The sequence below is a fragment of the Schistocerca gregaria genome, chromosome 10 (assembly GCF_023897955.1).
Source record: "Schistocerca gregaria isolate iqSchGreg1 chromosome 10, iqSchGreg1.2, whole genome shotgun sequence".
NCBI classification, from domain to species: domain Eukaryota; kingdom Metazoa; phylum Arthropoda; class Insecta; order Orthoptera; family Acrididae; genus Schistocerca; species Schistocerca gregaria.
This window is the reverse complement of record NC_064929.1, coordinates 192,816,404-192,831,771: the sequence shown is the minus strand read 5'-3', so window position 1 is coordinate 192,831,771 and position 15,368 is coordinate 192,816,404. Positions and strand designations below refer to the sequence as shown.

The 15,368-nt window shown below is 44.1% G+C and overlaps 1 protein-coding gene across 1 annotated transcript in view; it reads right to left on the bottom strand.

Moving 5' to 3' along the window:
* The window catches only part of LOC126293425 (F-box/LRR-repeat protein 7-like), a 133,841-nt gene that overhangs the window by 78,139 nt on the left and 40,334 nt on the right, over nt 1-15,368 (bottom strand). The window contains exon 2 of the mRNA XM_049986648.1: nt 13,831-14,279. Within this exon, the coding sequence (XP_049842605.1) occupies nt 13,831-14,246 (416 nt within the window). The 5' untranslated portion in view covers nt 14,247-14,279. The remainder of the gene's footprint in view (nt 1-13,830; nt 14,280-15,368) is intronic.

Genomic DNA, 15,368 nt, shown 5'->3' with positions numbered 1-15,368 from the left:
TCGCTGAGGCAATAGCAGCACGGCTGGTGAATGTGCGGCCACGGAGAGTGTCTTTCATTGTCGGAAAAAGCCAAAAGTCACTAGGAGCCAGGTCAGGTGAGTAGGGAGCATGAGGAATCACTTCAAAGTTGTTATCACGAAGAAACTGTTGCGTAACGTTAGCTCGATGTGCGGGTGCGTTGTCTCGGTGAAACAGCACGCGCGCAGCCCTTCCCGGACATTTTTGTTGCAGTGCAGGAAGGAATTTGTTGCTCAAAACATTTTCGTAGGATGCACCTGTTACCGTATTGCCCTTTGCAACGCAATGGGTAAGTATTACGCCCTCGGTGTCCCAGAACATGGACACCATCATTTTTTCAGTACTGGCGGTTACCCGAATTTTTTTTTGGTGGTGGTGAATCTGTGTGCTTCCATTGAGCTGACAGGCGTTTTGTTTCAGGATTGAAAAGTGGCATCCACGTCTCATCCATTGTCACAACTGATGAAAAGAAAGTCCCATTCATGCTGTCATTGCGCGTCAACATTGCTTGGCAACATGCCACACGGGTAGCCGTGTGGTCGTCCGTCAGCATTCGTGGCACCCACCTGGATGACACTTTTCGCATTTTCAGGTCGTCATGCAGGATTGTGTGCACAGAACCCACAGAAATGCCAACTCTGGAGGCGATCTGTTCAACAGTCATTCGGCGATCTCCCAAAACAATTCTCTCCACTTTCTCGACCATGTCATCAGACCGGCTTGTGCGAGCCCGAGGTTGTTTCGGTTTGTTGTCACATGATGTTCTGCCTTCATTAAACTGTCGCACCCACGAACGCACTTTCGACACATCCATAACTCCATCACCACGTCTCCTTCAACTGCCGATGAATTTCAATTGGTTTCACACCACGCAAATTCAGAAAACGGATGATTGCACGCTGTTCAAGTAAGGAAAACGTCGCCATTTTAAGTATTTAAAACATTTCTCATTCTCGCCGCTGGCGGTAAAATTCCATCCGCGTACGGTGCTGCCATCTCTGGGACGCATTGACAATGAATGCGGCCTCATTTTAAAACAATGCGCATGTTTCTATCTCTTTCCAGTCCGGAGAAAAGAAATCGGAGGCCTTAGAATTTGAATGCACCTCGTAATTCGCATAGCCGGCCTTATGGCCTAGCGGTTCTAGGCGCTTCAGTCCGGAACCGCGCTGCTGCTATGGTCACAGGTTCGAATCCTGCCTAGGGCATAGATGTGTGTGATGTCGTTAGGTTAGTTAGGTTTAAGTAGTTCTAAGTCTAGGGGACTGATGACCTCAGATGTTAAGTCCCTTAGTGCTTAGAGCCATTGAAACCATTTTGAATTCGCATAAATAACGGGCCTCTGATTTGAGTACGCGGTGATGGTGCCTAACAGCGACCCAGATGGGCTCCATAAGATTTACGTCAGGCCAATACGGTCGCCATGACATCAATATGGGTTCATTATAATGTTCCTGAAACTACTGTAGCACGGTTCTGGCTCCGAGACACGGACAATTGTACTGCTGAAAGATGACAACACCGTTGGGGAAGACGTCAAATGTGAAGGCATGCAGATGGTTCGAAGCTGACAGCCTGTCTTCGATTACTACAGGTCGCGTGCAAGCTCAGGAGGATGTCTCCCGCAGCACAACACTGCTCCCACCAGCGTGCGTGCTGCACGTTTCGAGCCGCCGTTCACTTCGATGACGGCGTTTGTGGAGACGACCACCGACCTAGTGTAACAGAAATGTGAGTCACCCGAAGAGTCAACACGTTTCCAGTGATCGACGGCAAATCCCGATGGTCCCGCGCCCACTGCAGTCGTAACTTGCGATGTCCTTGGGCCAACATGTGAACACATAAGGATGGTCTGTAGCGGAACTACATGTTCAACAATATACTATGAACGGCGTGTTACAAAACACTTGTGCCACAGATCACTATCGATCCTACTTTACAGATCAGACAAGCCTCCGAACCCCGCGTTCTGTGGAGAGTCATGGACGTTCAGCCATTTAGCACCTAGTGGTGGTTCCACTGTCCTTTTACCTCTTTCCGTAGATGCTCACGGCTGCATAACGTGAACATTCGGCCAGCTTCGCCGTTTTCGAGTTTCTCGTTCACAGGCTCTGCGTAATAATAATCTGCCCTTTGACAGAGTCGCTTATCTCAAATGATTTCCCCATTTGCAGCCCATATCATCACTAGGGTCATCCCCCACCTGTGTCTTCCCCGCTTACAAACTTTTGTTACCCTGCCATGTTCCCACAATGCCACCAGGCAGTATCCAACGTCGCAACGGACAGAGGTCACTATGTTTTGGCTGATCAATGTATTTGTCCAGAATATAATGTTGCTACGGATCCCAGATATGCTCAATAATGTTCATGTCTGGAAAGTTTGGTGGACAGCCTGTGTCTTCCCCGCTTACAAACTTTTGTTACCCTGCCATGTTCCCACAATGCCACCAGGCAGTATCCAACGTCGCAACGGACAGAGATCACTATGTTTTGGCTGATCAATGTATTTGTCCAGAATATAATGTTGCTACGCATCCCAGATATGCTCAATAATGTTCATGTCTGGAAAGTTTGGTGGACAGCGGGAGTGTTTAAACTCAAAAGAATGTCCCTGGCATGGAGGTAAAAATAAGAGGAGTTGTCATCACGTCACAAACTTGAAGCCAACCCAAGTGAAGATCCGCCATGTTAGCTACCCCAAAACATTCGCTTCTGATGGTTTGATTCCGTGTAGTCGTGAAGTGATTTGATAAAAAAAAAAAAAATACCGGCTTGCGTCGCTTATGGGTGTACTAATCGTTCTGCTCGTAGTCTGAAGTTTAAACAAATCACATTTCATTCGTAAGTGGACTTATTTAAGCGCTATTTTCGTATATATACTTGAAATTCTGATGCACTGTAAAGTTTTACAGTAAGGTTTTATTTCTGTGATTTGACTTTAGATTTCCTATCAGTCCAACACGAAGAGCTCTCTGGAGGTGAGCAATACACTTGGTTTTCAGTGTTTGGTTATTCCGAAGTAACTGAAAAGTCCTGGCAAAAAATGTCCTGGAAATGGGGACTAATGTTTTAAAATTCGATAATTTAATATAAAAGTAATGTAACTACATGTAGTTAATTAAATCTTCAGTAAAATGTGTGGAACGCCTGTTACAGTGGTTAAATTATAAGTACTTAAAGGGTTACATATTTGTTAAAGCAAAGTTCCCTACCTAGGTCCGGGCTAATCACTGTGTTGTCGTGTTACCCTGTAAATTGCTGTTATTTGCCACACTGAATATTACTTGGAAGGCACAATTTAAGAACAAAGCAGATGTGTAAACTACAATGGGCCTGACAGTCTTAAATTCCGTTCTTTTCCTTCGTAATGTAACAAATCTTTCATTTTGTGTCATGACAGCTGGCTTGTTTATATCGTCCCTGCATACATCTATGGGACACCAAAGGAAATAAGATAAGTTTATTGCAAACTTGAACATTTAAAATTTGCATTTGAGTTGAAAATGCAACGAATCCAAATCGGTGCCTCCAAACTATCAATCACTGCTTTTGGAGTTCTGGCTTTATCAATTATCGACACAAACACAATGAAAGTGAATAGAAATAGATTACTAAAGGACGCTTTTCATAGCACATATTTCTCTTCTCGGTTTTTCGAAGTGTATAAACAAAAAGGAATTGCAGTACTGAGGCCAGAAGCGTCATATTTTCGTGTCGTATTACTGTGTCTAATACGCATTTAAGACCAGAAAAACATTTGAAGTTGCATTCCTTATGCTGTGTTATTCACTAAAACATAGTAACATTTACTATATAACATACATATTGCGTGCACAAGACAGAAATAACGAACAAGAATTAATTGTAAACACTCGTCAGCTAATGTTTTGGGGGATCCAAGATGGCGGCAGGCGCCGTCCATTGGCTTGAAAACAACTTACAGCGTAAGTCTGTAGCGCCATCTCCCCTTATTCTACCTCCATGGTCCCTGGAGCCAGTCTATTGCAATTCTGGACGTGTGGGGTGTCGCAGTCTCCTCTTTGAATTGCCGAAGTCCGTCGGAATGCACAATGGACATGAATGGATGCAGCTGATCAGACAGGCTGTTTACATACGAGTCACCTATCATAGTCGTATCGAGACGTATCAAGGGTCCAATATTACTCCATCTACACACGCCCCACACCATTACAAAGCCTCCACCAGCCTGAACAGTCCTCTGCTGATATGCAGGGTCCGTGGATTCATGAGATTGTCTCCATACCCATATACATCCATCTGGTCAATACAACTTGAAACAAGACTCGTCCGAGCAGGAAACATGTTTCCAGTCACCAACAGACCAAAGTCGTTGCTAACAGGCCCAGGCGACGCATGAAGCTTCGTGTCGTGCAGTCATCAAGGGTACACGAGTGGCCCTCCGGCTCGGAAAGCCCATATCGATGACGTTTCACTGAATGGTTCGCACGCTGACCCAGCACTTAAATCTGCAGCAATTTGTGGAAGGGTTGCACTTGCGTGACGTTGAACGATTCTCTTCAGTTGTCGTAGGTCCCGTTCTTGCAGGATCTTTTCCCGCCCGCAGCTATGTCTGAGATTTAATATTTTATCGAATTCCTGATATTCATGGTACACTCGTGTAATGGTCGTAGGGCAAAATTCTCACTTTATCTCTACCTCGGAGATTCAGTGTCCTATCTCTCGTTCGCCGACTAAAACACTACCTTCAAACTCACTTAGATCTGGATAACCTGCCATTTTAGCAGCAGTAACCGATCTAACAACTGCTCCATACCCTTTTTGTCTTACCGAGCGATGTGGCGCAGTGGTTATCACACTGGACTCGCATTTGGGAGGACAACGGTTCAATCCCGTCTCCAGCCATCCTGATTTAGGTTTTCCGTGATTTCCCTAAATCGTTTCAGGCGAATGCCGGGATGGTTCCTTTGAAAGGATACGGCCGAGTTCCCTCCCTATCCTTCCCTAACCCGAACTTGCGCTCCGTCTCTCATGACCTCGTTGTTGACAGAACGTTAAACACTAACCACCACCTTTTTGTCTTATATAGGCGTTGCCGACCGCACCGCTGTGTTATGCCTGTTAACGTATACACATGCCTCTACCAGTTTCTCTGGCGCTGCAGTGTAGGAGGCTTCTTGTTGCAGGATATGAAATGTTTCCAGCTTTTATTTCAGCTTTGCATTTCACAAAGCCCCATGTACAAAGCAAAAACAACTATGCATCTAACTGGTGTAATAGTGATGACACTTTTTCCATAACTTTCCATTACATATTCGTGCCAGAAAAAATTATCACCAAAATAATGAATAGAAGACAGGATGATTTTAACAACTTTCATTTCCCTATCATCTCTTTCATCTTCCAAATTTAGTACAACATGGTTACCCATACATTTGAGGAGTCTGTTTACTTGTGCCATGCATAAAATAGCACACAGCTCTTTGTTAGAATAAATGTTAAAAGCCTTATTTCAATGACATAAGCACATTTCTCTAATAGGAAAAGGAGGTTAAGCTGGCATAAACCCACAGGTTGGCTTGAACACCGCAAAGGTTTGGTGGCCATAGCCCTACTGCACGTCGTACGGCTCTGCTTCCTATAAAATGCGCGTCCACTCTTATTATTTCCTCTTGACTCTTGTACATATTGTATATTACCCGTCTTTCCCTATAGCTTACCCCTATTTTTCTCAGAATTTCGAATAGCTTGCATCATTTTACACTGTCGACGCTCTCTCCAGATCGACAAATCCTATGAACGTGTCCAGATTTTTCTTTAGTCTTGCTTCCATTATCAATCGCAACCTCAGACTTCCCTCTCTGGTGCCGTTACACTCTCTAAAGCCAAATTGATTGTCATCTAACACGTCCTCAATTTTCTTTTCCATTCTTGTCAGCAACTTGGATGCATGAGCTGTTAAGGTGATTGTGCGACAATTCTAGCACTTGCCACCTCTTACAGTCTTCGGAATTGAATGGATGATATTTTTCCGTAAGTCAGATGGTATGTCGCCAGACTCATACACTCTACACATGAATGTAAATAGTCGTTTTGTCGCCACTTCCCACCATGATTTTAGAATTTCTGATGGAATGTTATTTATTCGTTCTGCCTTATTTGATCACAAGTCAACCAAAGCTCTCTTAAATTCTGATTCTAATACTGGATTCCCTTCTAAATGGACTCATGTTTTTTCTTCTATCACATCAGACAAATATTCCCCCTCATAGCGGCCTTCAACATACTCTTTCCACCTATCCGCACTGTCCTCTACATTGCACTCTTAATGTTGCCACCTAGGTTTTAATTTCACTGAAGGTTATTATGACTTTCCTGTATGCTGAGTCAGTTGATCCGAAAATAATATCTTTTTCGATTCGTTCATATACTATGTGATCAAAAGTATCTGCACACCCCCAAAAGAACACTACTGGCCATTAAAATTGCTACACCCAGAAGAAATGCAGATAATAAGCGGGTATTCATTGGAAAAATATATTATACTAGAACTGACATGTGATTACATTTTCATGCAATTTGGGTGCATAGATCCTGAGAAATCAGTACACAGAACAATCACCTCTAGCCGTAATAACGGCCTTGATACGCCTTGGCATTGAGTCAAACAGAGCTTGGATGGCGTGTACAGGTACAGCTGCCCATGCAGCTTCAACACGATACCACAGTTCATCAAGAGTAGTGACTGGCGTATTGTGAAAAGCCAGTTGCTCTGCCACCATTGACCAGACGTTTTCAGTTGGTGAGAGATCTGGAGAATGTGCTGGCCAGGGCAGCAGTCGAACATTTTCTGTGTCCGGAATGGCCCGTACAGGACCTGCAAAATGCGGTCGTGAATTATCCTGCTGAAATGTAGGGTTTCGAAGGGATCGAATGAAGGGTAGAGCCACGGGTCGTAACACATCTGAAATGTAACGTCCACTGTTCAAAGTGCCGTCAATGCGAACAAGAGGTGACCGAGACGTGTAACCAATGGCACCCCATACCATCACGCCGGGTGATACGCCAGTATGGCGATGACGAACACACGCTTCCAATGTGCGTTCACCGCGATGTCGCCAAACACGGATGTGACCATCATGATGCTGTAAACAGAACCTGGATTCATCCATTTGTGCATCCAAGTTCGTCGTTGAGTACACCATCGCAGGCGCTCCTGTCTGTGATGAATCGTCAAGGGTAACCGCAGCCATGGCCTCCGAGGCGATAGTTCGTGCTGCTGCAAACGTCGTCGAACTGTTCGTGCAGATGGTTGTTGTCTTGCAAGCGTCCCCATCTGTTGACTCAGGGAGCGAGACGTGGCTGCACAATCCTTTACAGCCGTGCGGATAAGATGCTTGTCATCTCGACTGCTGATGATACGAGTCCGTTGGGATCCAGCACGGCGATTCGTATTACCCTCCTGAATCCACCGATTCAATATTCTGCTAACAGTCATTAGATCTCGACCAACTCGAGCAGCAATGTCGCGATACGATAAACCGCAATCGCGATAGGCTACAATCCGACCTTTATCGAAGTCGGGACGTTATGGTACGCATTTCACCAGACAACGCCGGTCAACTGCTATTTGTGTACGAGAAATCGGTTGGGAACTTTCCTCATGTCAGCACATTTTTGGTGCCACCACCGGTGCCAACCTTGTGTGAATGCTCTGAAAAGCTAATCATTTGCTTATCACAGCATGTTCTTCCAGTGGGTAAAATTTCTCGTCTGTAGCACGTCATCTTCGTAGTGTAGCAATTTTAATGGCCAGTCGCGTAAATGTTTTCATATTATGTGCATTGTGCTGCCACCTACTGCGAGGTACTCCATATCAGCGACCTCAGTAGTCATTAGACATCGTGAGAGAGCAGAATGGGGCTCTCCGTGGAACTGAAGACTTCGAATGTGGTCAGGTGACTGGGTGCCACTTGTGTCATACGTCTGTACGTGAAATTTCCACAGTCTTAAACATCCCTAGATCCACTGTTTCCTATGTGGTAGTGAAGAGAAACGTGAAGGGACACGTACAGCACAAAAGCCCACAGGCCGACCACGCCTGTTGATTGACAGAGACCGCCGACAGTCGAAGATGGTCGTAATGTTTTATAGGCAGACATCTATCTAGACCATCACACAGGAATTCCAAACTGCATCAGGATCCACTGCAAGTACTATAGCAGTTAGGCGGGAGGTGAGAAAACTTGGATTTCATGGTCAAGAGGCTGCTCATAACCCACACATCGCGCCGGTAAATGACAAACGACGCCTCGCTTGGTGTAAGGAGCGTAAACATTGGGTGACTAAACAGTGGAAAAAAGGTTGTGTGGAGTGACGAATCACGGCACACAATATGGCGATCCGATGGCAGGGTGTGGGTATAGTGAATGTCTAGTGAACGTCATGTGCCAGCGTGTGTAGAGCCAACAGTAAAATTCGGAAGCGGTGTTGTTATGGTGTAGACGTGTTTTTCATGGAGGAGACTTGCACACCTTGTTGTGCGTGGCACTATCACAGCACAGGTCTACATTGATTTTTTAAGCACCTTCTCGCTTCCCAGTGTTGAAGAGCAATTCGGGGATAGCGATTGCACCTTTTGATAATTCACGGCCTGTGGCGGAGTCGTTACAAGACAATAACATCCCTGTAATGGACTGGTCTTCACAGAGTCCTGACATGAATCCTACAGAACACTTTTGGGATGCTTTATAACGCCGACTTCATGCCAGCCCTCACCGACCGACATCGATACCTCTCCCCAGTGCAGCACTACGTGAAGAATGGGCTGCCGTTCCGCAAGAAACCTTCCAGCACCTGATTGAACGTTGCCTGTGGGAGTGGGCCGCGCGGAACGGACGTACGGTTTGAGGCCCCAAGTCACAGACTGCGGAGCCCCTCCAGCCGGAGGTACCAGTCCTCCCTCGGGCATGGGTGTGTGTGTTGTTCTTAGTATAAGTTAGTTTAAGTATCCAGAATGAGATTTTTCACTCTGCAGCGGAGTGTGCGCTGATATGAAACTTCCTGGCGGATTAAAACTGTGTGCCGGACCGAGACTCGAACTCGGGACCTTTGCCTTTCGCGGGCAAGTGCTCTACCAACTGAGCTACCCACGCACGACTCACGGCCCGTCTTCACAGCAGGTACTGGCACAAGTAAATCTGTGAGGATAGGGCATAAGTCGTGCTTGGGTAGCTCAGATGGTAGAGCACTTGCCCGCAAAAGGCAAAGGTCCCAAGTTCGAGTCTCTGTCGGGCACACAGTTTTAATCTGCCAGGAAGTTTCTTGGTTTAAGTAGTGTGTAAGTCTAGGGACCGACGACCTCAGCGGTTTGGCCCCTTAAGAATTCACACACATTCGAACATTTTGAGAATGGAAGTTGTCATCAAGGCTGAGGGTGGGCTAACGCGATGGAGGGCGCCACGAACTTGTAAGTCATTTTCTGCCAGATGTCGGGATACTTTCGATCACATAGTGTATTTTTCATGTAGCCATTTCGTCTTAGCTTCCCTGCAGTTCCTGTTTATTTTATTCCTCAGCGACCTGTATTTCTGTATTCCTGAATTTCCCTGTACATTTTTGTACTTCCATCTCTCAATGATCAACTGAAGTATTTCTTTTGCTACCCATGCTTTCTTCGCTGTTACTTTCTTTGTACCTATGTTTCTCTATCCAGTTCTACGATTGACCTTTTTAGAGATGTCCATTTCTCTTCAGCTGTAGTGCCTACTGAGCTATTCCTCTTTGCCGTATCTAGCGTGACACGTAACTCCAAATCACTTGCTCCACCCATCCAGTACCCACTCTTTAACCAGCTCAGGGGTCGCTTACCATTAATTACAGAAATGTGAGGCTTATGAGGTGCTGCTCGTCCAGAACTCCCAATATACGGCTATTGTGCTAGATGAACTTCCAGTAACACTTTGGAACACACGAGTGTTTCCTTCCACCGCTATCCTGCGATTTTTTTTTACAGCTACCCTTCACGATTCTCAGCGATCCCTGTCCATCGGTATATGAGGTCTACTTGGCCTTGGTTCAGCTGTAATTGTTCCTTTGTATTTCCAGTTCATTATCTTGTCACCAACAGTCGACTTGTACAGCATTTGAAGGGCCCCTGGTGAATGAATTTTTTACGTGGATGACATCCAATGATCTGTCTACACTCAAAGTCACTAAGCTCTCCTGACAAACCAATGCTCTTGTTACTGCTTCTCTACTGACAACACAATGCTCCAGGTCTACTTCAATACTACTGGCTTAGTGGATTGTGACGTGTAGTGCTCAACTCTACATTAAACAGCGATGTTGACGTACGCTCGATCTGATAGTGTAATAGAAAGGTTCTTTTCACTCCCATACTGTGGTGATGGTTATTAATCAAAACAGGTAGTGATAACAAAGGACATATTCGGAACAGCTGTTGACACCTGCGTTCAAGAGACCGTTGAACTAACTTTTGGACTTTGTCTACTGAAATTCAGAATAATACAATTCCGAGGTTAGATGAATTACAGTCCAAGAAAATTCAGCCAAAAATATTTGATGTAAAATTATAAATTGGAGACCAATTGTATCAAAAGTATGTTAATACAGATTACAATAATTAATTTCATCATAAGTCACTCATTTGTATTCATTTTCGTCGTTCTGGTGCCAACATTCCATGGCACATACGTTCTGACGTGGAGCTCATTGCAAGAAGTTGTAAATGCTCGCACAGAGGTTACTGTAGAATTCATTTGAAATGAAAATATGAAATCCTACAATTAGAAGACCTTTAATGAATTTTGTAGAGACAGCGGACAACGAAGTGTGAAATGAAACAAAAGAAAGATGAATACAATTTCGACTTTGATTTTTAACCAAAGTGCCAACCCCATCTTCCACATATGTTATTGGAAGTAAAAAAAAGGGAGTTCAGTGCTAACTACAAAATTACAGCTAAATCAGTAAATGCTCAAGTCTAAAATTATATGCTCAGGAAACTTTCGGTTTAAAAAAATAGTTAGGAAACATGTATTAAACAGACATCCGATTGTAAGTGGAAAGCAGTGGTAAATTACGATAATCTCTACGTATATGAAGGACAGCGTCCTGACCGACTCGCTCATCACCGCCCAGCCCAAAAACACTAAGAATGGAAACTTGAAATTTGAACATAGTGTTGATCTTATAGTGGAGACGTCGCTTAAGAGGAGAGTATTCGAGATTTCACTCCTATAGGGGGTGAAATAGAGTAGGAAAGATTTTTGAAAATACGTCGCTATTAAGGCAATTTTGAAGCTAGATCCACGAAAATTTGTATCTGTTCTCTCTACCGGAAATAATACAATATATGTTTCACCTTTTTTGGAAATTTGACCCCTATGGCCATGAAATAGTGCCTGAAAGTTTTCTTTAAATAAGTCTTTATTAAAGAACTACTACAGTATTTTTAAGGCACATCTATAAAAATTGGTATTTGACTTCTCAGTTACAAAGAAAGTACGTGTTTTACCGGTTTTGGAAATCCAACCGCTGACAGGGTGGAATAGGGGTTGAAAATTTTTGAGAAAATATTTGGTTATGTTACACTACTGGCCATTAAAATTGCTACTCCACGAAGATGACGTGCTGCAGACGCGAAAATTAACGGACAGGAAGAAGATGCCGTGATATGCAAATGCTTAGCTTTTCACAGCATTCACACAAGGTTGGCGGCGCTGGCGACACCTCCAACGTGCTGAGATGAAGAAAGTTTCCTACCGATTTCTCATACACGAACAGCAGTTGACCGGCGTTGCCTGTTGAAACGTTGTTGAGATGCTTCGTGTAAGGAGGAGAAATGCGTACCATGCCATTTCCGACTCTGATAAAGGTTGGATTGTAGCCTATCGCGATTGCGGTTTATCATATCGCGATATTGCTGCTCTCGTTGGTCGACATCCAATAAATGTTAGGAGAATATGGAATCTGTGGGTTCCGGAGGGTAATTCGGAACGCCGTGCTTGATCCCAACGGCCTCGTAACACTAGCAGTCAAGATGACAAGCATCTTATCCGCATGGCTGTAACGGACCGTGCAGCCACGTCTCGATCCCTGAGTCAAAAGATGGGGACGTTTGCAAGACAAAAACCTTCTGCAAGAACAGTTCGACGACGTTTGCAGCAGGATGGACCATCAGCTCGGAGACCATGGCTAAGGTTACCCTTGACGCTGTATCACAGACATGAGCGTCTGCGATGGTGTACTCAACGACGAACCTGGGTGCACGGATGGCAAAACGTCATTTTTTCGGATGAAACCAGGTTCTGTTAAAAGCATCATGATGGTCGCATCCGTGTTTGGCGATATCGCGCTGAACGCACATTGGAAGCGGGTATTCGTCATCGCCATACTGGCGTATCACCCCGCGTGATGGTATGGGGTGCCATTGGTTACTCGTCTCGGTCACCTCTTGTTCGTACTGACGGCACTTTGAACAGTGGACGTTACATTTCAGGTGTATTACGACCCGTGGCTTTACCCTTCATTCGATCCCTGCGAAATCCTACATTTCAGCAGGTAATGCACGACCGCATGTTGCAGGTCCACTACGGGCCTTTCTGGATACAGAAAATGTTCGCCTGCTGTCCTGGCCAGCACATTCTCAAAATCTCTCGCCAATTGAAAACGTCTGGTCAATGGTGGCAGAGCAACTGACTCGTCACAATACGCCAATCACTACTCTTGATGAACTGTGGTATCGTGTTGAAGCTGCATAGCAGCCTTACCTTTACACGCCATCCAAGCTCTGTTTGACTCAATGCCGAGGCACATCAAGGCCGTTATTACGGCCAGAGGTGGTTGTTCTGGGTACTGATTTCTCAGGATCTATGCACCCAAATTGCGTGAAACTGTAATCACATGCCAGTTCTAGTATAATCTTCTTGGTGTTGCAATTTTAATGTCCAGTAGTCTATGTTTTACCTTTTCTGGAAATAATAAAATATATGTTTCACCTTTTTTGGAAATTTGACCCCTATGGCCGTGAAATAGTGCCTGAAAGTTTTCTTTAAATAAGTCGTTATTAAAGAACTACTACAGTATTATTAAGGCACATCTACAAAAATTGGTATTTGACTTCTCAGTTAGAAAAAAAGTATTTGTTTTACTGGTTTTGGAAATCCAGCCGCTAAAAAGGTGGAATAGGGGTTGAAAATTTTTAAGAAAATATTTCGTAATATTAAAATATTTTAAGCTAAAACTTTTCAACTGGTATTTTTACTTCTCGGTTAGATATAAAGAAGTGTGTGTAAGGGGATGATAGTTTCTATGGAAATATCACTACAAATCGCAAAAGGCATAACAAAAACCTTGGACTCCAGCTACCAGAGTCGCTTTTTGATCATAAGAGCATTGCCAAACGACCATCGTTATATGCCTTTAATTATCGTGAAAAGTTTAGAAGGTGTTGCAGTTTGTGAACAGCGAAAAAATTCGCTTTCAGATAAACAAAAAAAATCTGTAAAGACCACAACAGTCTACGCCAACGAAGCAACTGGCGCTACACCAGTCAGACATAAACAAAAACCATTCATATGATTCACAAGACTGACTACGGAAGGTTGGTTTAAATGCTTTTCGTACAATTATAGAACTGGAGCTCATTTGAATGTAATACAAAAATACTCACAACATCCATCGCGAAAAGAGAGGATTTACACGTTTCATATCTGTATCAGATTAAAAGAAAATGTTGTTTCTGAATATTCTCTCCTGGCATACAGCTATAAGAAATTTCATTTTATAAAGCGACAGATTTCTTACGTTATTAAATACGTCTTGTCAGACCACAAATATGCATCTTGCGACAGCCTCTCCCACCGGGTGCACACTTTCTTTATCACATCCATCAGCTCACTGAAAGACATGTGAGAAAAGATTTTTATCAGTATCTCATCCGGCAAGTCATCAATGCTGACACGCCAGGCGTCCAAGCTGCATGCTGTGCTGTCAGGCACCTCGGGAACACTCGCTTCCAACTCCTGTTGGGACTGCAGTTTGACTGCACTGCTGAGACCGGAACAGACAGCTGACAGAGATGCTTGGCTCGATGTACTACTCGAACACGCTTCATCATTTGCCACGAAACACCCTTCACTTCGTTCAGGTTCTGAAGCTGTATCACTGCTGAATTCACTTTCGTCACTCGGGGAGCTGCAACGTGTTGGGTAGGAGCCCATGATATGGACCTCCGTCAGAGATACTTGTTGGCACTGTAAATAGGAGAGAAAACGTTACAAAAACATATTAGAAATAAAAAAAATGGAGAACTTACATAAATACTCTCGCTCTAAACACAATGTCAAAGCACCATATAAAAACAGCAGTGTTAGCTATACAGACTGGCATCACCAGTGTACAGCTTGTAATATAGTAGATTATATAATCACCTTCCTTTGGTGATTCTGTAGGATGATATACACTGAGATGCCAAAGGTGATGGGAAACCTCCTGATACCCTGTCGAACCTGCTTTTGCCCAGCATAGTCCAGGAAGACTACGTGGCATGGAGTGAAGAAGTCGTTGGAAGTCCCCTGCAGAAATATTGAGCCATACGGCCTCTATAGCCGCCCATAACTGCGGAAGTATGGCCAGTGTAGGATTTTGTGCACGAACTGATCATTCGATTATGTTCCATAAATGTTCGATACGATTCACGCCGGCCAATATGGGAAGCCAATTCATTTGTTCGAATTGTCCATGTTGTTGTTGTGGTCTTCAGTGCTGAGACTGGTTTGATGCAGCTCTCCATGATACTCTATCCTGTGCAAGCTTCTTCATGTCCCAGCACCTACTGCAGCCTACATCCTTCTGAATCTGTTTAGTGTATTCATCTCTTGGTCTCCCTCTACGATTTTTACCCTCCAAGTTTTCCTGCCACGCTGCCCTCCAGTACTAAATTGATGATCCCTTGATGCCTCAGAACATGTCCTACCAACCGATCCCTTCTTCTAGTCAAGTTGTGCCACAAGCTCCTCTTCTCCCCAATTCTATTCAATACCTCATCATTAGTTATGTGATCTACCCATCTAATCTTCGGCATTCTTCTGTAGCACCACGTTTCGAAAGCTTCTATTCTCTTCTTGTCTAAACTATTTATCGTCCATGTTTCACTTCCATACATGGCTACACTCCATACAAAAACTTTCAGAAAGAGACTTCCTGACACTTAAATCTATACTCGATGTTAACAAATTTGTCTTCTTCAGAAACGCTTACCTTACCATTGCCAGTCTACATTTTATATACTCCCTACTTCGACCATCATCAGTTATTTTGCTCCCCATATAGCAAAACTCCTT